General features: G+C 41.0%; 4 protein-coding genes across 8 annotated transcripts; 3 read left to right on the plus strand and 1 right to left on the minus strand.

Moving 5' to 3' along the window:
- The first annotated feature begins 1,683 nt into the window (after nucleotides 1-1,683).
- On the plus strand, nucleotides 1,684-5,453 carry dnase1l1l (deoxyribonuclease I-like 1-like). Its single transcript, XM_030421837.1, has 10 exons — nucleotides 1,684-1,743; nucleotides 1,841-2,001; nucleotides 2,093-2,181; nucleotides 2,272-2,358; nucleotides 2,455-2,576; nucleotides 2,974-3,086; nucleotides 3,201-3,358; nucleotides 3,448-3,544; nucleotides 4,780-5,131; nucleotides 5,319-5,453. The coding sequence occupies exons 2-9, from the start codon at nucleotides 1,861-1,863 to the stop codon at nucleotides 4,858-4,860; spliced, it is 888 nt and encodes a 295-aa protein (XP_030277697.1). The 5' UTR covers nucleotides 1,684-1,743; nucleotides 1,841-1,860; the 3' UTR covers nucleotides 4,861-5,131; nucleotides 5,319-5,453.
- Nucleotides 5,338-8,530, plus strand: LOC115584424 (sarcalumenin). The gene is made up of 6 exons (XM_030421836.1): nucleotides 5,338-5,503; nucleotides 5,606-7,198; nucleotides 7,284-7,350; nucleotides 7,457-7,526; nucleotides 8,014-8,133; nucleotides 8,229-8,530. The coding sequence occupies exons 1-6, from the start codon at nucleotides 5,461-5,463 to the stop codon at nucleotides 8,343-8,345; spliced, it is 2,010 nt and encodes a 669-aa protein (XP_030277696.1). The 5' UTR covers nucleotides 5,338-5,460; the 3' UTR covers nucleotides 8,346-8,530.
- A 1,080-nt stretch (nucleotides 8,531-9,610) lies between these two features.
- LOC115584691 (emerin) lies at nucleotides 9,611-13,941 on the plus strand. Its single transcript, XM_030422294.1, has 7 exons — nucleotides 9,611-9,830; nucleotides 10,022-10,129; nucleotides 11,764-11,795; nucleotides 12,214-12,239; nucleotides 12,329-12,382; nucleotides 12,478-12,540; nucleotides 12,730-13,941. Exons 1-7 carry the CDS (start codon nucleotides 9,749-9,751, stop codon nucleotides 12,935-12,937), a joined length of 573 nt encoding a protein of 190 aa, XP_030278154.1. The 5' UTR covers nucleotides 9,611-9,748; the 3' UTR covers nucleotides 12,938-13,941.
- Nucleotides 13,864-20,645, minus strand: LOC115584689 (deleted in malignant brain tumors 1 protein). 5 transcript variants are annotated; one of them, XM_030422289.1, is made up of 9 exons: nucleotides 20,386-20,644; nucleotides 20,169-20,279; nucleotides 18,981-19,019; nucleotides 18,585-18,893; nucleotides 18,122-18,430; nucleotides 15,902-16,216; nucleotides 15,659-15,808; nucleotides 15,493-15,574; nucleotides 13,864-14,603 (listed from the first exon to the last, which is right to left on the minus strand). In XM_030422289.1, the coding sequence occupies exons 2-8, from the start codon at nucleotides 20,197-20,199 to the stop codon at nucleotides 15,531-15,533; spliced, it is 1,197 nt and encodes a 398-aa protein (XP_030278149.1). In that variant the 5' UTR covers nucleotides 20,200-20,279; nucleotides 20,386-20,644; the 3' UTR covers nucleotides 13,864-14,603; nucleotides 15,493-15,530. The 5 variants fall into 5 exon arrangements, with proteins under 5 accessions (XP_030278149.1, XP_030278151.1, XP_030278152.1 ...); XM_030422291.1 differs by having other exon boundaries at nucleotides 15,502-15,574; nucleotides 20,169-20,645; XM_030422292.1 differs by having other exon boundaries at nucleotides 13,864-14,607; nucleotides 15,502-15,574; nucleotides 20,169-20,645.
- Nucleotides 20,646-22,808: the final 2,163 nt, after the last annotated feature.

A 22,808-nucleotide genomic window follows, 5' to 3' on the forward strand; every position in this document is an offset into this window, starting at 1 on the left:
TAAATGAGCCTTTTACACGCAAGGAGCAGTTCTCTCACGAGGTCGGCCATGTTGCACCACAGTGTTCCTACAGCGAAAGAGGGTCTTCCATGCTTCTTATATTTTCAACAGCCAAGGGTGGAGGCGAGTGGTGTTCGGTTGGTTGCAATCCACAAAAACACTACTTGATGCTTCTAAGTACTACAAACCGGACTGTTAACAATTATCATCTGTACATTCACAATTATTAAATCATAACCCTAACCCATATTCAAATAATGTACTTAAGTAAACAAAGTTAAAGTACTAATAACGCAGCAAACCTGTCGAAGTTCGACATTTATATAAAACAATATTGAACGATCACTACCGATCGATAAATATACATACATTTATCCACAAGCAGCATTTTAATTTTGTATCTGGTTGAGCTGGAGCACATTTGAACTACTACAACTGTTGAATTTTTTTATTTTTTTGGCATAGACACCTTTACTAAGCAGTAGACAGATAGGAAATATGGGAGAGAGAGGGGGATGTGACATGCAGCAAAGGACCTCCGGCCGTAATCGAACCGGGGTTGGCTGCGTCTATGGCATGCGCTCTAACCACTCCACCACCTGCGCGCCACAACTGTTGAATCTTAAACAGCACAACATACTGAAAGATTTCATCATACGTTTCAGTTTTTTTTTAAAAAAGGCTGTCAAATAAATACTGAATTTTGTACTGATTTCAATATTTGTCTCTGAAACGTACAGGAGGGGAAAAAAGTAGCAGGAAATGGAAATATTCAAGAAAAGTGCTTAAATCAATAAGTGCACTTCATTACATTCTAACAAAGCATTACATCGTTTCTGTTATTGCACCTTAACGGGATAAGCTTTTGTAAAGTGTCTCAATGTTGACAGATAGCTGAATCACTAGTGAACTGGTGAGGAGAACTTCGCAGTTTTAAATAAGGAAGTTTGATCTATCCTTTATTTCAGTTTCTGTTCGCTGATATGAGGCTTTGTCTTAGAAAAGCGTTCACGTCCTCTGAGAGATTGACACATTCAAAACACATAAAACAGTAGCCTCAGATAATCTGGCAGTCGAGGCAGGCTATTACAGTGCATGTCAACATTTACCAGATAACAAACGAGTCAGACAAACTGCTGCTGGTTTGTTGTCAGCACCACTTTATTACCATTTTCAGCTCGTCTTGTACTCAATTATGAAGCTCGTGACAGAAAACTTAGTCTCTACCAACATTACATGAGCAAAAAAAAAAACACCAATAAGATGATATTGTGGTCTGAGATAAAAATAAATAAATAAATAATGATTTCCATATCATTTTATCTGACGTCTCAGTTAACACCGGCTCTCAGCGATGTGGCGGCACTCTGTGGTAACTACCAGCTGCTCGTGTCGATGCTCAAATGGCAGAATGATACCCAAATGTTCTTGAAACTGACAGACATGACCCACGGCACCATCTATTGTCCGATTACACTCAAACTTAGAGACAAAACCCCACTCAGAGCTGCACTGAGTGGGGATGCTATTGTTCATTGTATTCAGTGGTTATTTTAACGGTTCCAGATAAAGCTCCATTCTCAACATGCACTGACGCAGCACATCCAGCACACAGATCTGCAGCTCCTGTCTTTCACCCATGTTTACCTGCATGTTCCCCAAATACACGGCAGGTCATTGAAGAGATGGATCTTTGCTGGGCCGGGGTCAGTCTCCTGGTGAAACGTGAAACTGGTGCTCAAGGTAAGAGCCTGTGGAGGAGTGAAGAGTTTTTTGGATTTTTTTATGTGTTTCATAATGTGACAAAGAGAATCTTGCCAAACTCTCCTTTTCCTTACAGGGCGGTGATCCTTCACAAAGATGAGGACTGCAGTTCTGCTGTTTGTTGTCGGGTTGTGTGTCTTGAACGTCACAGCTGCCCTGAAGATCTGCGCTTTCAACGTTCAGAGCTTTGGTGAATCGAAGGCGAACAACAAGAAGGTCATGGGGATTCTACTGAAGGTACTTTTCCATCTGTGAACACGAGTAGAGCAACGTCCACATGATACCACACGGCTGACGGATCTTATTTGCTTCTTCTTTTGCCCCCAAGATTCTCTCTCGGTGCGACTTGTGTCTGATTCAGGAGGTCCGAGACTCTAAAGGAGAAGCAATACAAGCTTTGGTGAAGGATCTGAACAGGTGAAAGCTTTCATGGGTTCCAGTTTTAAAGGATCTGGTGAATCTCCAGTGGAATAAAACAACATTTAAACTTATATCCTTTGTCAGCAGATATGACCAATCCAACTCGTACTCCTACGTGGAGAGTGAAAGGCTCGGGAGGAAAACCTACAAGGAGCAATACGTCTACATTTACAGGTAGCTTAATCAAATGTGAACCATTTGCTGTTAATGCTCAGACTCACACGACATCTTTAGATTAATGTCGTCTTTTTCCTCTCTCGCCCCCTCCAGGAACAATGTGCTGAGGGTCAAAGAGCACTATCAGTACCCTAAACAAAAGACTGAAGGGACCAATGATACGGATGTTTTCTCCAGAGAGCCTTTCATCATTCGCTTTCACTCCCCCACGACATGTACGGTGAAACATCATGAGGCATTAAACAGGAGGAGAAATGAAAGATCAGTACACACACAGTTCAGATCCGACGAATAGACTTCAGATAGACACCGAAACTCATTTATTGTATTTCTTCGCATCAATTCTTTTGTGAATAAGGACTTTCTCCAAACTGAAAAAACATGACGATCAGATGAAAAAGCTAAACCTAGCAGAGTGCTAAACACTGCAGAAAGACACTGAGTGGATCTGAAGGTGACATTTGCACAGACAATCAGAAACCTGGATACCACTACGGATGTGCATAGATTAGAATAATCAGGTTTCTCCATCATCCAACAACAGGAAAAGTCTAGTCTGCATGCAAACACATTACTTTCGGATGTGTCATACATTCTTGTTTTTCACTGTAGTGGTGAAGGATTTTGTCCTGATCGGGCAGCACACCTGTCCCAGAAATGCCATGAAGGAGATCGACCAGCTGTACGCCGTCTTCAAGGGGATTCACAAGAAGTGGAAGACTGACGTAGGTTCAACCGTTTTTATTCATTTCGGTCATGCTGGTTTCACATTCTGACGGAAACCGTGAATAGTTCTGATCCGCCAGACTTCCCTTTTTGCTTCCTTTCGATTCACCCAGAATGTGATGATCTTGGGCGACCTGAACGCCGCCTGCAGCTACGTCACCATCAAGGGCTGGAGGGCCGTGCGCCTGAGGAGCGACCCCAAGTTTCAGTGGCTGATTGGAGACGACCATGACACCACTGTCCGTGAGAAGACACACTGCGCTTATGACAGGTCAGTGCTCTCAACCATTACTCCACATTTACACTCTCTGTAATAACACGATATGATGGTTATAAGTGCTTTCTTACGTTTTCAAACAGGATCATTGTCCATGGACGTGAGATTATCTCCTGCATAGTGCCAGGTTCAGCTCAACCGTTCAACTTTAAAGAGAACTTCCATCTCACAGAGGAGGAGGTGAATATTTCACACACAAACCTGTCTTCAGCTCAGTTATATGTTTCAAGGGCGACAGGCCACTAGGGAATTTCCTACTCTTAGATGTATAAATATGCAAAAAAGACTGTCTCATTAAAATGTGCGCTGACATTTCATGGTCAGACATCTGAACAATGGATAAAACCAGGTTCAGAACTGTTATTTGATTTTCTTGACAAAAAATACCCTCACAAGATTCAACAGAGGGAATTTTAGATATCTCTTTTTGTCACTCTATGAAGTAAAAAAAAAAAAAAAAAAATATTATACAAATCACACTCTGAATGATCTATCAACAAACCTCTCTGTAAAAACCTTCAAAATATAGATTGGAATGAAATATTTGAGATTATGAGAAAAAAAAAACTGTTTAGAGAAAACAGCTTTTAAAGGAATAGTTCATGGTTAATGAAAATTGTGTCATTTTCTACTCACCCTCATGCCAATGGTAAGTCAGGAGAAGTTTAGTAGTCAACAAAACGTTTTTCTGGAGGTTTACAGCAAAACAGTGTTGCAGCGTTCTCCTAAACAACTGAAGTAGATACTTGAAACAACATAAGATGGCATCCGAAATAATACAGGTCTCCATAAGATCCGAAAGCCTAAATCAATTTTGAAAAGATGTTGTTTACATACTTTTTGAAGTCCGAAGTGGGTCCTCGAGCTCGGCTGCATGTCAAGGGTGTAAATGTCATTTCTTTCTAGTACTATTCTCTGAGCTTCCAGAGAGTTGGATTACGCCAGATGAGCTGTATGTAGCCCTTTTTTTTTGTTTTATAACAAGTCCCCATCTAGTTCAGTTGTTTCGGAGAATTCTGCAACACTGTTCTGCTGTAAAGCTCCAGGAACGTTTTGTGGACATTGAAACTTCATCTGACTTTCCATCTGCATAGTAGATAATGACTGTATTTAAATGTTTGGGTCAACTATTCCTTTAATGTATGTATTGTACAACATTTTTAACCAGAAAACGGTCATTATGGTAAAAATAACTAATATAAATAAAATGTCCCCTGTTGTTTGCTTGCATTGAAACAATTATTTTGTATTCATATTTTCTGAAATGTCCAGAACAAAAATCTGATTTTTTTTTCTTGCTAATCTGAAAGAAGACATCTCAAAATTCACCAGTGCATGAAAAAAAAAGCTTTTTGTCATCTGTATTTTCTCCCATTAAACTGAACATTTATCTGGTTCTTTTGACGGCTCTTTAGGCTCTTGAGGTGAGTGATCACTTTCCTGTGGAAGTCGACCTGAAGCCCAACCACCGCTACCTCCTCCGCAATGAGCTGTAAGACCCCTCAGGACCACCATCAACAAACACGGGCATCTTGATTTTAACTGTAGTTTTATTTGATTTTAGCTGTTAAAATAAATCACATTACCCAACAGGACATTATCTGATAGCAAGTGTTCTTTTATACTGGCGCCACTGCACTCAAACACCAATAAACATGAGTTTTTTCAGCGCGAAGGAACTACGTGCTCGACTGCGGGAGTTTTTTTTATAGTGCAGCTGAAACCAAAACCACATCAAAGTTGACATCATTTCATGAGCTCATGAAGGTAAGTTCCTGCAGCAACACAAAACATGACTTTTGTGACTTCTGCTTTTAGAGACACATTTTTAAACACCTCCATTTGACTATCTGCAGTTTTCGTGTCAGCTCATGTAATGTAGACATCTTTAGTCACTTATTTAACGAACTGTTTTTAGTTGTAATGTGTCATTTATGCACCGTCTGTTTGACAGGAAGCCGCTCGCAGTGACAACAGATGAGAGGTACTCTGTGCTCTCTTCCTCTCTGAACCGAGACATCTTCTGTGGCAATGCATTCAAGACTGCCTTGATATAGCTCCAACTTTATAAGCTGTTGTTTGAATTGTTTGCAAAGATGGAGCAAACTTTGGCTGATCTACTCACAGATGCATTTTCAGGTAAGAACTATGTCTTTGTTCTGTGGATTGTTTTTTTTTTTTTACTTTTTTTTAAAAAACTATTTACAAGTATTTTAATTTCAAATGCTGATGTTGTTGCAGAAACAACTGTTCCGTCATTCCCGGATGGAGATTTGGATTTTGAGAATTTGAATTTTGATGAAAACCCTGAGGAGGACAAATTAGGCCTCTCTCTTAAAGATTTACCAACAAAGGAAGACGAGGCTCTGCACCAGGAAGCAAGTGCTCGAACTGCAGTTTTGTCTAGCATGGAAACTAAAGACACATACATGTCTAAAAATGTAGATGACGAGCAGTCTGATGAGGAGGACTTTCAAGGCGGTGAGTTCAAAATACCAGAGGAGGATTACACAAGCTCAGAAGGAGATTCTGAACAGGAAGGTTCTGCCTCTGGAGAGGAGGAGGAGGATACGGGAACAGGAGAGAAACCAGGGGAATTGTTGGAGTCGGTCCGTTGCGGCGCAGAGTTCTACAATGGTAATAAAGAGGACAGGATCTTTGCTGAGGGACAACCTCTGGCCCCAGAGGGTGCCGAACACACTCAAGTTAGAAATGAGGAGCAAGGTGAGAGCGAGAGTGATGAGGAGGAGTCCTATTTTGAGCGTGTCCCTGAACGTGGCGGTGAGATGATGACAAAAGGTGACGGGATTGAAGAGGACGAGCGAGAGAGGGAAGAAGAAAAGGAAGAGGACTCGTCTGACTCTGAGCGTGAGGGCATGAAAATCGAACGAGAAGAAAATGTTCTCGAGCAGGAGGTTGAAAGTCCTCAGGGGGACGCTCCGACGAAAGCCAGTCTGGAGTTTCCAGAAATTTCAGATCAAAACCTGCAGGATCTCATCGCTGAAGTTGACAGTGAGGAGTTTGCAGAGAAAATGAAGGATTTCTCAGGGGAGGAGCACCAAGAGGCCGGTGAGAGCTTTGCAGACTACCCCTCTGACTTTTCTTCATGTGAGTATGTGGAGGATGGAGGGAAGAATCAAGAAAGTGACCACCAGTCAGTTCCAAAGCAGGAGGACACCGATGACGAGGCGGGAGATGAGTATCTGTACAGCATAGATTTAGAGGTGGATGCTGATAGGTTCAGAGGGAAAACAGAGATCGTCGGGCACACGTTGAGATGTGATGATACAGGTGAGAGTGATTCCTACACCTCAAGTGAGGAGGATGAGGTCCAAGTAAAGACGAGCGACGACGAACCCTTAGAGAATATGTGTCCGCAAGATCTGGAAAACAACAAGCAACTGGAGGACGGTGAGATCAGTGATGTGTTCGCCAGGTGGAGCACAGCCGAGGACGGCGCAGACTTCAACATAAACTGGAATCTCGACATGTCAACAACTGATACCCTTCTGCCTGAAGAGCTGTTAACCACAGAGGATCCAGACAAAGCGGAAACACTGCTTTCACATGTGACTCAGCGTCCTGCAGAAGACCAAGAAAACACCTACGCAGTGGTACAGAAAGGGGACGCAATAGCCACAAGCCCTTCCAACCAGGGATCCCTGGATGATGGCTTCTTCTTCAACACCGAACTGGAAACCTCTGGGGTCTCCGAGCTGGGACAGCTGGGAGACGACGAGTACGAAGACGATAGGAACTGGGAGCAAGAGCAGGAGAGAATCAAGGCTTTCTACAAGTTCTATGACGACAGCGACGGGGAGAACGGCAGAGAGAGTGAGTGACTGAGGAAGAGGTTATCATCTTTAACAGTGTTGTCTGCAGCCACAATTAATCTGTCTCCATTTCTGTTTCTTCATAGCAAGGCAGATCAAAGTTCAGTTTTGTGCAGATCCATTGTCTCAAGTCATTCGCTATGAAACTGACAGGTAAGCAGAACGTGTATCGACGTCTTGTTTTCCTTGAACGGTGGCTATAACCTGAGCTGTGATGGATCCAAACATAACAACTCTGTCTACTTCCTCCTATTCTCAGCAGTGACAGAGATTCACTGAGCAGCTCCACAGACGGGGAGGAGGACCCGAGCTCTGCAGAAACATCTGAGGTTTGCATGCAGACTCATAAGTGTAAATGTTGGCATTTTATGTTTCTGCAAACTGCGGATATGTTGAAATCTTACATTTCCTTATGTTGCAACTTTACAATTCTTTAGGTTCATTTTTCAATTTCATGTTGTGACAACACTGTGCTCAAGGGCTGGTTAGGTTTAGGCACATAAAAAGACTACTTTAGGGTTGTGAAAAGATCCTATTTTGCTGTAAAATACATGGCTTTGTCGCCGATTGAGGTGTCTTGTAAAAAATTATCCAGGGATTTCATGCTCACACATTGAGTTGTTACGCCATCTTGACCAGTGGTCTCCAGTTTGGCAGCCATCTTGCCCAGCTGTAATCGCACCTTTCAAGATAAAAGTCATATTGTTTATCGCTCAAACATAAAATGGCAACATTTTATTCTGGCAACTGGGCTGGGGAACACACATGCATCCTAATGAACGAACACACTAAATTAATTGTTTTTCTTTTGCCCAGGAGTTGAGGGAGCCTGATGCCACCACACAAATGAATCCTGTTTGTGATCCTCCAGATCTTCAGCTACCAGAGAATGTGCCAGATCTCAGCGACACACACACAGTTACCAAGAAACACAAAGTGTGTACTCACTTGTCTTTACTTATTACTTGTTCATGTGTCCCTTTAATTGTTTGTCAAATTTGACCTCTCTGTCCTGTCCTTTGTTCCTGCAGTGTCTCAACATGCTGAAGCTGACACTGAAGATGTGTGTGGTGGTGGTGATGGGACTGCTGATGTTCTGGTTGGCTACAGACCAAGCAGGCTGGCTCAGCGAAGCCTCATTCTTTTAGAGCAAAACCTTATTTTGGTCCTTAAAACTGTGTTCACTTGCTTACTTATAATAAAAGACCAATTTAAAATGACAGTATTGTAGTGTAAAAATGCAGTGTAAAGTGCTGGACATTCAACCGTGTGTACTGTTAACTGTAATATGCAATTTTGTGCTTAATAAATATATATATATCTTTGTTTACAATGATGCTGACATATTTGTTTAAACCATTGACAAGTCGTGATTCGATTGTTTTTGTAAAAAAATAAAAAAATAATAAAAAAAAAAAACAGATTAAAAATGAAAGCTGAAATAGGCCTAGTTGTAATTAAAAGTGTGTGGACATTATCTGAGTACTTTTACTCAAGTACTGTACTCAAGTGCAATTTTGGGGTACTACATCCTACTACTTTATTCCTCCACTACACAACTCTTATAACGCAAATATTGAGCTTTTTAATCCACAAAATTTGTTTTGTATTACTCTAATTTCTTTATAGATGATATAGACTGTAGATAGAATGCTGAATATTTGATACTATGATTAGCCAGACCAATAAACAACAAACATGTAAATAGTGTATAATGTAATTTTACTTGCTAAAGTACATTTAATGTCAGATACTTTAACACTTTAAGTAATGTTACTATTCCTGTGGATGACTAACTCTTACCAAAGTCACATTTTAACACAATATCTTTACGTTTACTCAAGTAGGACTTTTGGACACTTCTTACAATATTGGTTAAACGGTTAAAGAGTGGTTAAAATGTGTTGCACATAGACCCGGTACATACATTTTGCTACATGTTTATACATCAGTAAAAGAGTAAAATCTTAATACTCTAAAAAACTAAAAACAATATGACACTCATAATGTGAGCATAGTGAGTTTGTACTTACACAAGTGCTACTGTGATGGCAGTCTGGTCTACTTATAGTTGAATATTTCTACATAGATAATCTACTTCTTCAACAAAAGTCCAGTTGCCTACGATATAGCACTTTGAATAGATACCCTAGTCTAACTAGCTACTCTTAAGTAAAAGATCAGTCATTATCCATTAATATCATTGTCCTGCTGATGGCGCTGCTTTAATTCTAGAAAGACAAAATAAAAAGCAGAATCTGGAAGGCGGAAGCGGAAATGATGTACCATTTCACGGAAGTTTCGAATGTTTCTAACACCTAATCAAAGATCCGAGGGCGGGGTTTAACTCCCCAATGCTTCTCAGCTGCTGGTCGACTCCACAGCGGGACGTCCTGTGAGAAAACAAACGCCGCTCTCGGTGGGAGGAGTTGCTGTTGTTGTTTCTTTTTTGGCAACCGAAAGTAGCACTACACTACAGCTTGTCCGAAACGAGACCGCACCAACGCAACAATAAACAGAAAGCCCAAAGGGTTAAATCAAGATAATAACAATGTCATCTCTCAGCAGCATGTCCGCGGGGGAACTTAGCGAGCTGCTCGATGAGTACGGGATAAAACACGGGCCTGTGGTCGGTGAGTCACACTCAACGGTCACTTTGCGCCCGTTTTTGAATCATCGCTCACGGCAGCTAACTTTACAGGCCTCCCCCGCCCGTGTGGAGTTAACAAGTTTGCCGGTGGCAGTGGTTGAATTTCGGTGGTTTTATTTGTTTGTGTTCACTGTTTCTCAAATTTACGTTGTGTGTGACTGTTTTTGTACCGAGGCTCCACCAGAAGTCTGTATGAGAGGAAGCTGAAAGAGGCCATGGCCAAAGACAAGAAGGAGAGAAGAGCGAAACCATCGCCTGACAAAACTTACTACAGAGAAGAGGGTGACTCTCATTTCTACGTGTCATTTATCCACTCTCTGATCAGCAGTGAATACTAAAACTTGACTTAGACAGATGCATGCACAGTCCGTGTATTGAAGAGGTTGAAAGAAATCCACAAGTGTGCCAGAACTTAAATTATAAATTTTATAATCTTAAAGTACTTGTAGTTTACAGGTATACATGTTTCACTTCAAAAAAGAATATTATACAGTAATTTGTTTCCACATGGTGGTTAATGGTCCTCATTTCAAGGAAATACATCTTAATATAAAAAACCTGTTCAGTGTCCTTTTAAAGGCATAGATGACATTTACACCGGGGACGCTGGACATGTCTGCCACTATTTGAAATGACTTCATCATCCTTTAAAAGTACAATCAGTTTGAAAGCTGCTAAAAAAAAAAGAAAAAAGAAAGGATTCACTCAAGAAATGTTTTAAAATCACATGTTAAAGACCTTTTTAAATCTGAGCCCTTGTGTCCCTTTTGACACCCCTGAGGACAAGTCTTTAAAAATCTATGTTTATAACTGCAATATTTAGCCAGTAGTCTCAGAGTATTGTTACAAACAAATTCTAAAGTCATATGAATTATATAATGAATGCATAAAGCCCAGCAAAACAAATGGAAATAAGTAATGAAGTATGTAGCATGACCTGCCACACACTACAGCATTTAAAGCCAAAACTAATTTGTGACGCCCAGTCATATATGAGCAATAATAATAATAAAACACCATAAAACACAAGCACCAGGTAAGCACCAGCACCATTCATGAGTACATAACTGATCCCTCTTCAGAAACTGTTTCAGTCTGAGTTTAAAATGAGACCACTCAGGATCCAGTTTGAGTTCAGCAAATGAGAACTTCCAGATATTTATCACCCGAACAGAAAGAAAATATTTTTCCAAATGAGAATTTGCATGAAGGCCCCTTATAATTCCCACTGGATGCTTCATGTGTGACTGAGCCTGAAACTCTTGAGTGGAAGCACAAAGCCACTGAGTACCTGTGGAGCCTGATTATGTTGCCGTTTATAGATTAGTTTAAAATGAGAAGATTTAAGGAGATGATCAAAACATCTGTGCTGCCTTCATGTTTAAATTAACAAGAGTCAATGTTGATCAGGTGATTCACCACAAACTGGATGAAACTTAATTATGATAATGAACTTTAGCCTTTTTTAAGAGGCGAATTATACTCCTATAAATATACTTATATAGTTTGTAACTTCTGTGTCCCACTTAAACTTAAAGTGACAACACAACTTTTCCTACCTCACATTTCCAAGTGCTATTATTGTTGCCGTTGCTGTTGCACGGACAGATGGGTAATTTCTCGGCACAAACAACGCTTGACAAAACATGCGTTTTAGTCAGTCATTTAGTCTATAATAGAAATGGATCACCAGTTAACTTTCCTTTTCCTGGGTGACCACATGCCCGGTGGCAGACAAAATTATACAGTAACCAATGTAATTATTCTCTGTCCATCACATTGTGCAATCGGCATTTACTTAATAATGATATGTTGAAACTTGTCTATTGCCAGTGTAAGAATGAATTGGAGAAACATTGTAAAAGTAATGTTCACTTAAGTTTGTATTTAGTCTTTTGTTTGTGTTTTCATTTCAGAGGATGAGGTCACATATGTTTACAGAGCACCTGTAAGTATTGTTCATACCGTTTTCTTTGTCGTGTTTTGTGCTATGAGCAAGATGCATATCTTGTGTCAGGTGGGCCTCAAGCCACAAGGAAACGTATACATGTGTGTGTCTGAGGCTACACTAGTTGTATCTCCAGCCATAAGAAGTTTTCTGTTGAACTTCTATTGCTTATTTCAATATCTTATTGCATAGCTGCCTGAAGGCAAGGAAATACAGATAAATATTTGATGAGGACTGTTGGTAAAAAAAATACATTATGATTAATGAAATGCAGTTTAATTTTTTGTTCTCTAAACTGAGTGTAAATGTAAATTAAATGCTTTCGCAGTAAGGGCAGATGGGTGCAATAGGTATGAAATGTTTATATCAGCACTGTTTTTAGTTTTACTGTTTATTATCGCTGCTTCAAATGTTGCAGGTGAGGAGTGAAGTTGCTGGAGACAGGTCAGTTACCTTCTAATTACTTTCTTCTACTTCAGTAAATCAAATAACCAAGTATAAACGCAGTAATGACTTTTTTCTTGTCAATCTAGTGGGACTTACATGAGGTCAAGACCAGACTGGTCTGAGAGGGAATATGATCAACAGTAAGTCTTAACTTTGCAAGTTTTTGCACTAGTTGTTGGTGAAGAGTAAACCACAACTGTCTCATGTGAGCACTTTCATCTCCCTCTCTCTACAGGACGTCCTACTCAAGCTACTCGAGCTCAAAGCCTGAATACAGAGGAAGAGATTTGGTTGATGAGTGAGTGTAATTACACAGTCATACATTTACTAACATGTTTTTATCATTTTTATTTTCTCTTTTGTCTGTTTATTAATTCCCTGATATGTCTATATGTTATGGTATTGACAGCAGTTGGATCACAAAGAATAGTAATTATAAGATTTCATATCATGCACTGCAACATAAGTCCTCTTTCCTCCTTTCCAGGCCCTACATGTACGACACACCCACCTCTTACAAAAACTCTTTGAGATCAGCTCCCATGAGGTCTGGTCAAGATGCCCTGAAAACTCCCAAGTCGTCTCGCCTCATCCCGCTGTGGGTTCAGTTTGTGTTCTTCCTGGCTGTGGCCGCCTTCCTCTACATTGTTTTTACCAATATGGAGTCAAATGAACCCTTCAAAGGAATCAATTGATCCTTTTAATTTCATGCTCAGTTTATATGGGTTTACACTATACTTTGTTATGCATTTTAATTCAAGGAATGTATTTTGGTGAATGCCTTTATTTAAGACATTGCTAAAATTGTGGTTGATGCAATATGTGTGTGGTTTATTTGCTTGCTTTTGCTTATATGTAAAATACATGTCAACGTTTTAGTACTGCTAGGATAGATGATGCCACTTTAAAAGGAAGACTCACTCAGAAATACACAGAATTTCACAACACAAATTTTTGTTGATGTAACGGAACAAAAATTTTAATTTGACAAACTTAAGAATTTATTTTTTCACCAGATTTTAAGGAACTTTTTATATTTTCTCAAAATTGTCTCTCAAAAGAAGAAACAGTCAGGCTTATGGTGCAGTGTGTATTGATCGATCTGTACCAAAGGTACTGCAACAGATATATTTAGCTTCCCAAAGTGTTCATTTGTCAGTGTTAAAGTATCTGGTAAAAAGCATGTCTATTGTTAGTCTATGATTTAATCTGTTTTGTTAATATGAAGATCACCAAATATTTGAAGTTTGTATAATCTTGAGAACAACAATGCTTCCTTTTTTTTCAGTTATCAGAAAAAAAATTTTAAGTACAGTTGGCATGGTTTTCAGACCAGCTGTAATACAAGTGCCTCTGTGTTTTTTAGGCATAATTTGGCTAAAATTGTTCATTTTCTTTTAAGTGTTTAATAAGAAGTTTGGGAACATTTTATCTGGGTGTAAAAATCTCAAATTGCACTTTCTATAAGCTGTACTTCCATGTTTATGCCTCATTTCAGTACAGTCAGAGCAGATATCACTCCTTTTTTTTTTACATTACTCCAACATTTACATCCTGTAGAGTTTGTTTTGTACTGAAGTTTCATGACTCAGATTATAAAAGAATTTGGAAAATGTAAACATTTGAAGCTTTGTGTAATTTATTCAAGAGGAAGATTTGAAATGTTTAAATAATTGAGGGTATAAAAACATATAAACCACGGTATGCATTTTCTTAACAGCTTTTTCCCTTTACGTAGTTTGATCTGATGCTATAAATCAACCTCAGTACATGCAGTAATATTTGTCAAACAAAACTGACTGAGCCCAGGAGCTCCAACAACAGCAGCATTTTAATCAACTACAGCTTATATTTACACATGTTTAAGTGCAATAATGTAAATATTGTTAATGCCATGAGATGCATAGTAGTGTTAGAGTTAAAATACAAAAACAAACATCTAATCCTTTAAGGATCATTGATCTGTTGAAGCAAGTACATAAGCTAGAGGAGCCCGTGGTAATAAATAGAAAACAATATGTTTAAACTGCATGTATGTACACAGAGACCTGAAGAACCCATGTCACAGTTTCCCCAGTTTAGTTTCGTTTTCACTCAATAAGTGTGGACTCATGGCAGGAGCCAAGAAATCTGAAGTCTAGCTTAAACCAGTACTTTCAACTGGAAGCTTTTCAATGTCTGTCAGTCTTCTGTGGCCGTTATCTTACATCTCACCATAATACAAGGCTTAAAAGCCGAACTGTAAAACTGCCTTATCCAGACTGGACTGAACTGGGTCCAGACAGCTTTATCCGACCGAGCCATCTGGTCTGTGTTACATCCTCTGCAGAGTGATTCCATGATAGACACAGCGAGAGCCCCCTATATGTTTATGGAAGAAGGAAAAAAAAAAATTCTTCACTTCAGTTGCACAATTGAAAAAAAAACATACATAATATATGACAGTGCCTATCATGTTTTATTCTTTCACAGCACTAAATCCAAGTAGATTTAATGTGGCTTTATTTTTTTTACCAAGCCTAACAGAAACAAATACCCTTCGGTCTAAAAAATAAATTAGTAATCTCTAATACATGTTTGGGTACATATTCACCCATGGTAATAGGACGGATCAGTTAAGGTGACATCAGCTATGTGTAGTCAAGGAGGTACTGTTTGTTGTAATATAAATACAACTGTATCTAGAAGGTCCACCAGAAGTCAGCACAAAGGCTAAAAGGCCCAAGGAATGCACAAGAATATATAAAACAGAATAAGCACTTTGTCAGCGCTAAAGAAAGGTCTGGCTGCTCCAATCCTAATTTTGGAACAAGGGGGAAAAGACTTGCTGGCTTGTTTGCATGCCTATAAACAAATCATATTTCGAGTGGCACTTAAGTCAGGATACAGCGATGGCGCCAATGCAAAATAGTGTCGGGGGATATTTGGTTTGCATGTAGGGAGGTGATGGCTCAATCCTCGCTGAAGAAAAAGTAACAACTGCTAGCCTATTTACTTGTGCAGTTTGCAAACAGGTTATTTTAACTTGCCTTGCTAGCTTGGAGGTTGTTGTTGTTCTATGTACTGAGGGGGATTATGAAAACAATGGAGGAGGATGCGGCGGCGGGGAAATCGAAGCCTGATGAAAAGCTTCATACCAAGTCTACGTAAAAAATAAAATATCTTGAAAAGCTGTTTAAAAGCATTATATTTTAGTTTCTGATACCTGTAGACATCCTGTTCTAACTGCTGTATTTGTAAGAATACTGACCTTCATTACCTTTAGTTATCCATTTCCATCAGACCCAGTCATAGCTTGTTAATTGATAAGGCAACATAAGTGTTGTCCACACCTGTAGACAGAAGCACATCTATTACTCCGGGTAAACATATAGGCTGTTTTCTCAAAACACTTCTGATAGAAACAAAAAACGTACAGGTTCTGGTCTCTCGCTCCAGTTCAGTAGGCTTCTTCTCCTTGTTACACAGTACCTTGGCTACAATAATTATAACGATGACAGCTATGACAAATGTCAGGCCAGACACAAGCCAACTGATCACCATTGGACTTAGTAATGGATCCGGGTCTGAGGGGGAGATGAGTTATCAGTTAGTTATACACAGGATGGCTTTTCACAGATGGAAAATGCATCTATTGTCTGTCTATAATATTGTTTTACCTCTGATGGCTATAGGCAGGGGCTGGCTTTCTCTGGAGACAAAGGTGCGTCCACCCAGCTGGACCCGATACAGGCAGTAGTAGTAGCCCTCGTTGGAGCTCTGGGCGTTGGGGAAGGTGAAAGTGACGGACGGGGCGAGGGCGGGCAGGGACTGGCGCACTGTGCCGTTGGAGCGGATCAGACGCAGCTGGAAGGAGCCCCCAGGGTACTGCTGCGGGGTGGAGCAGGTGATGTTAAAACTGTGGCCTTTAAGGACGGAACCAGCCGGAGCCTCAGTGGACGTGTTGTACCAGTGCTGGGGAGTCAGGAGCTCGACTGTGATCACAGAGGAATTACATAGGTTATTTTACATCAATATACAGTTTTGAAAAACCTCTCTTGAAAAGATGTATTTAAATGGGGATGAGCCATTAACTACAGTTTCCCTCTAACCATTATAATTGTTTTATTTAAGTATTCTACAATAAAATAGGCTTTCTGGTCGGGCTTGTTGTGGAATTTGAGCTTGCTCAAAGTTGTGCAAAGTTTAATGCCAAGTCAGTTCCTCTCAAACCTTCTCTAGTGTTCAGGTTATATCCACAGCCCAGGAAGCACCCCTCCCTGTTTAACAACAAGTAAGTGGAAAGTTACTGCAGAGCTTCTCACCTCTGACTTTGTGAGGAATGCAAGGCAAATGCCTAGAAGAAAGTCAGCCCGCTACCGCAGATAGATCGAAGGCCATCCTATGAGTTTACATAAACAGCAGCCTTGGTTTGTCAGAGATCCGTTTGTAAGCATATCTGCAGCTGCTTCAAACTGCAAAGTCTGCAATGACCATAAGAGATATAAACTCATAGATCAAGAGGTCGCTGTGCCCTCATCAATACATTATCGGGCCTGGTTTCCTAACCTTTACACAAGGCACATACGAAATCTTATCCAGAGCTGACTAAATTTTTGTTTATTGATAACCACTGAGAGTCATGTAGAAGAATGATATTCAAAAAATAAAAGAACATAAGATGAAATGGAAGCAATGAAACAAAGAATAACAATGTACAGTAGCAATGAATGGGGGAAAAGAACATTAGCTCAAAAGGAGCTTTCGACTGCGTCTCAAAGTTTTCAGGAGCAAATATAGCTGAAAAATATCAACAGAGGAAGCCTTTCAGTCGTGTTTTCAGCCTTCTGTGTCACACCCGTTAGGGCCCAATAGATTTTTTTTCTATTTTAATCAATCCAGATGTCTACAGATTGTAACGGTTCACTCGTCACTCCCACTTCACACAGACGTGACCCAGGTGCATTTGTATGCCTTGTATTTCTTCTTCCATTTAACATGCATAACTACACGGTGACGGTGTTACTATGATCTTTGTCCACCATTTTGTACTGTGATGAAGACCTTCAAGGTCAATATTGGTCGGTGTTTAATTTTGGTGTAAGTAGCCATGTTTTGAATGAAGGCTTTTAAACCTAATTCAAGTATTTTTCTTCCTGCTTCACGCATGAGTGCCCAAAGTTTGTTCTTTACTCTCATGTGCTGACTGTCTTCTTCAAGAGCACCTGCATTTTTCTTGAGCTCGATAATATAAAGACTGTCCTCGAGCACACCACTCCCCCCCCCCCCCCCCCCTTTTTTTTTTTTTTTTTTTTTTTTTTTATTATACAGTGACAGTGTGTTGAGCCTTCACAGCTGCTAAAGCACAGGTGACATCCACACAATCATGTGCCTCCTGCGTAAAGACAAAGATCCCATGAGGTGCACTGGGCTTTTAAGCCAATTTGGCAAACCGTGTAATTGCGATGTCTTATGACGCACCCTGGCTCAAAGACTTGTCCCCATAAGCTTATATTCAGAAATAAGTTGCTGCAACTGTGAGCATCACAACCCCCACAAAATGACTCATTTTACAATCAGAATTTGATCTGTTCGTACTGATAACATTTGGAAAGGCTAGAAAAGCAGTACAATTAAACCATTGTATCCCCATTCTTGTTATCACAGGGCTAAACTGTATTCAGCCGGCCTGGCCAGCTGCAGTCTCTGGCGTGCTTGCTCTATGGGCCCTACAACATGGAAGTCATGTAGAACATTGGGTTAATGTCAAATAGTTTAGGCTCTATGCTCCAATGAGCAAGTTTCATGTGCACAACAAAACATAACAAACATTGTGCCACGGGAAGCATCATCGTTGCAACAGAGTTAATTAGGGGTTAGACAATGCAGTTATGACTCACCAACGGTAATGTTGATGGAGTTGCTGGGTGGAGAGCTGAGCAGCTCAGCAGGGAAACCGCCCTTGATCCTGTACCGACAACTATAGCTGCCCTGGTGGGATGCCTCAATGTCAGTCAGCGTCAGGTCCACTCTGGTCTGAGTCTGGTCCGCCCTCTGTGTAACCAGCGGTGTGGACACTCCATGCTTGTACAGGTGGAAGTCACTGAGGTGGTGACCCAGCAGGACGCTGCAGCTAAAGCGAACAGCCTCGCCAGGAGTAAACACAGTGTGAGGCGACAGCAGGGTGAGGGTGGGCGTTAAAAGGGTACCTGTGAGTGAAAAAAAGATAATCAGGAAATGTGAATGATCCAATAAATCATATAAAACAGTATGACTAATTTATCCATAACAAGAATAGCCTCTTTGAAACAACTCAGCAGAAGTCCTTTGTAGATGAAATGCCTCACCAGTGATAAGTCTCACCTGAGCATTTCACCCCTGCATCATTCAAATGGGTGCAGTGGGAGTTACTGTGAAGGACAACAGCACAGCGTGTCAAACTGGACTCGTGTCCGGAACATTGGACATGCCGCAACAAGATCTCTCCTTTGCCTGCACCGAATACTGAACCATGAAGGGCAGTTTCGGCTAAGCCACAGCCCAGCTCCAGGCACACCACGTCAGCCTCCCGTAGGTCCCAGCCATGGTCGCAAACAGTTCCCCACTGGTCGTGGCGAAGCACCTCAACTCTGCCAGAGCACTTATTCTCCCCATTCACTAGTCTGACTCCACCTGTGGATCAGAGACAAAATCACTCAAGAGACAGAAAGTGAGATAACGGCTGAGGATGCAGCAGGTTTGTTCCAATGCCAGGCTTACCAAAAGCAGCAACTCCATCCCACAGAACACCTGAAAGGCCTGTGAGGAAATTACAAACACTGAATTATTATAATTTCAGATTAAAATCCATCAAATTGAACAGGTATTAAAATCAGCTGCTTATTTATTAGGTACACCAAAGAATAGCCAAATTAATGCAGCCTAACACACCAGTCCCGTAATACCAGTTTTGGTTGAAACTAGGGATAATTGTTATGGATTTCAGACGATACTATAGCTAATGATTTTCTTCTTCTCATGGTCAAAACCAATAACAGATAAATTCATTCAGATTTCTTTTTTATTTTAAAAAGAAGTTCATACTACAACTTTGCTGTAAGCCAAGATGTAGTGAGCAAAGATGGATCAATTGTGTTAAAACTCAGACTCCATCCTCTCTGAACCTTTGTGCATCATGTGTCCAAGATTTTTTGTGTAGTTGTGTTTTCCTCTGCAATTGTAAATCCATACCTGGAACGACATGTTCGTCTCTCTAGCCTTCTCTCTATTGGTGGACAACTTTCAAGCTGCATATCACCCCTGCATTGGAGTGTGTAGATGCTGCGCTCGTTAAGTCAACAGTCAAATATACATCCAATACGAACAACTTCTCAATATTGGAATATTCCATAACTGAATAAGCAAGCTGTTCTCCGAGAGGAAAATAAGGTCCCCTGAACACTGAAGCTAGAAAAGTGGCAGGGTCCGCCAAAAACAGCATGAAATTGTGGTTGGTTTATTCAGTCATAAAAACAAATAGAGTTTGTGTATTTTGGGTGTTTAGGCATAACAACAAAAAATGTCAATGAAGATCTTTCCCTGCTGATTCGATCAATGGCTCCCTAAAACAAACACACAACATTACAACCTTTATGGAAGCAGTATTACAGGGCTGTTGTGTTAGACTGTAGTATTTTAGCTAGGCGAACCCAGTACAGTGGCAGCTGACTGACATTGTCATGCATATTACAAAGGTAGCATACGAGCTGAGTTATTGCATAATTAAATGTACAAGCGAACATGTCGGAGGTTCGAGAAAACGCAGCAGCCAGTGAAGCTTCAACCATTTCTGGTTAAATTATACCGTTGCATAATAGCATGAACCATAAGCTACTTCGCTGTACCTGCTCCAAAGCTAGTTAGCGGGCAAACGAGCTTAGCTCCCCGTTAATAGCAGCCTGGACTTACCTGTTAAAAGGATATGGAGGAATCTCAGCATCGTTCCCCCTCACCTTCCATCAGACGGCCGGTTGCGAAGGACTCTCGTTGTCGTGGTGATGACGCTGACAGCCGATAAAGCTAATGACAGCACAAGACATCAGCTAGCTTGTGTGCTACAAAGGCTCGGCTAACTAAAGTAACAGCTAGCGGCTAGGCTAATCAACTTTGGTAGACTGAAACTTACAGTGCGGGTGTGACGTCACGTCGATTAAAGACATTGTCCGGAATTGAGCAGTGCTGACGTTAATGCACGGACGAATTAGAGACAAAGTGGGGGTGCTAACGAGTCCTGGTGTCTGTCACAATGTCCATGAGGTTGGTCGGGGCAGCGTTTGGGAATGCCGTCAAGCCGCCATACTCACGTCAGTACTCAGGAGTGTACGCCGGCACTGAGCCGTTCTCCCTGCGGCAGACAGAGGTCAGCACCAGCCGCAGAGCTGCCTTTAATGCCTTTGATTTTAAAGCAAACCCAAATCATTAAGTTGATTTTTTTTTTAGATGTAGTAGTTGTTGTTTTTTTCAGTCCACAGGGACACCCATATCACGGTCATACAGATCATCCATCCATGATCTGCTTTATCCCCTTTATGGTGTTACAACCCTAGAGGTCATAAATGTTTGCATTGTTGTCTGTTTTTAATATCCCTCTTTGACCTGAGTGAGAGTATGAGTGTGTGTGTGTGTGTGTATGTGAGATTGGTTGCAGGTGTGTTTGATTGTAGGCTGTCCCTGGGAGCTGATTGGTTCCTGCCTGACAGACAAGGGTTTAAAGGCCAGCTTCACCCAGTCCCCAGGGGCTCTCTCCTCCATTGACCCAGACTGCCAGCATGCATGATTGTCGAAAATATGTTTGTTTTGAATAAAACTATGTTAAAAATGCTATTGCTGCTGGTGCTTGGAGGATGGGGAAGGGGGGAGTCTCACACACTTGTTGCACCAGGGTTTCCCCTAGGCCCTGGTCGTAACAATTGGGTCGCAGGGTTTTTTTGCTGGAGCCAATCCCAGCTGTCTCTGGGTCTCTGGTACACCCTGGACAAGTCGCCAGCTCATCGCGGGGCCCTCAATGATGGCAGAGGCTGTCGTGCAAGGTGCCAACCACACATCAGGAGCAATTTGGGGTTCAGTATCTTGCTCAAGGACACTTCAACATGCAGCTCAGCTTAGCCCAGAGCTGGGATTTGAACCAGCAACCTTTTGATCTGACCACTAGCTGACCTGCTCTACCCACTGAGCTACAGCCATTAAACTCAAATACCACCTATGTCAATTTCCTCCACTAGGGGCCACCACAGGATATTGTAGCTAGCTCTTTAGTCGTCCATCTAATGTACTACACTTCGATTTCCAGTATATCCTGATCACAACTATTATTTAATTCACAGTAATCGTTTCCCTGCATAAGTTGCATAAGTAGCTTTAGTTTACATTGTATGGTACATATCATTTCTTGGGTTAGGATTCTGTCATCAATTTGCCTCAGAATGAACAGCAGCCAGTTTCAGCAGGTCCCTGTAAACAGCAATGCTTTGTTATCGGTGGGGACATGTCCAAATGACACCTATGATACCATTTATAGAGGCTCCTGGTTGATTGTGAACTCAGACAGGTGATTCCCCCTGTTTCCATTTTATTTCATCGCCCCGATCAAGGCATGAAAGAGTGCCTTGGATCTTTCTGTTTCTTTTATACTCCTCCAAGGTGTTTGATAAATTTCCACACAGCAGATATGGAGCCAGTTAATGTTCAACCACCACAATAACTGTATAGAGCACCACTTGTTTTAGCAATGGATTATAAATCATTCACTAATGCAAAAAATGTATGAGTGGGAACAACAGGTGTCAATAAGGGACCAGCAGTGCCGTCACTATTGTGGACACAAACACCCTCACCATTCACAGACTTACCACCCACACAATTATCCTGCAGTACTCCTCCCTCTTGGAACCATTTCGTCATGTTCTTGGAAGCCCGAGAGGGAAATGTGGATGAATCAACTAAAAACCTCAACCAGGAACACATTTTTGCTGAGTCAGTTCTGAGTTATCAAATAGCTTCACACACAAAGGAACCACTTCCTGGGGCTATTATTTTCCTGTCATAGATGACTAGACTTTCCTGTGGTCCAGGGTGTTCTTCTTGAATAGAAAGGAAATGTGGTTGCATTTAAAGTTCCTCATTTATGTCCATGATGAACCACAAGTCATGCTATGAGTAACTTTTAGAAACTGCCAGGGCAGTGGGAAAATAGTCTGCGACTTTTGGTCGAGACCGTACCGTTCTGTTAGTTCTAGTTACATAGCACAGTACGTGTACTGCTATTGCCTGCATTTGTGCCTTGTGTGTCTAATTGCTCTAATTTTATAGACACTTGTACAATCCAAGTGTCTATATTTATCCATCTGTACTAATTTTATCCCTTTTCTTAAAATGAATTCAGCAAACTACAGATACAGCCTGAAGACCTGCTTCAAAAACTGAGAAGATCGGCTATTTTCAAGCCTCTAGCTTGAATGGAAAAACCAAAGTGTAGTCTAAACCTCAATCCAATCCATAATTTGTCATAAGACCGGAAAAACTGTCGACTCGCAGTTCGCATGACTGTGG

The sequence above is a fragment of the Sparus aurata genome, chromosome 7, assembly GCF_900880675.1.
Source record: "Sparus aurata chromosome 7, fSpaAur1.1, whole genome shotgun sequence".
Classification (NCBI taxonomy): Eukaryota; Metazoa; Chordata; class Actinopteri; order Spariformes; family Sparidae; genus Sparus; species Sparus aurata.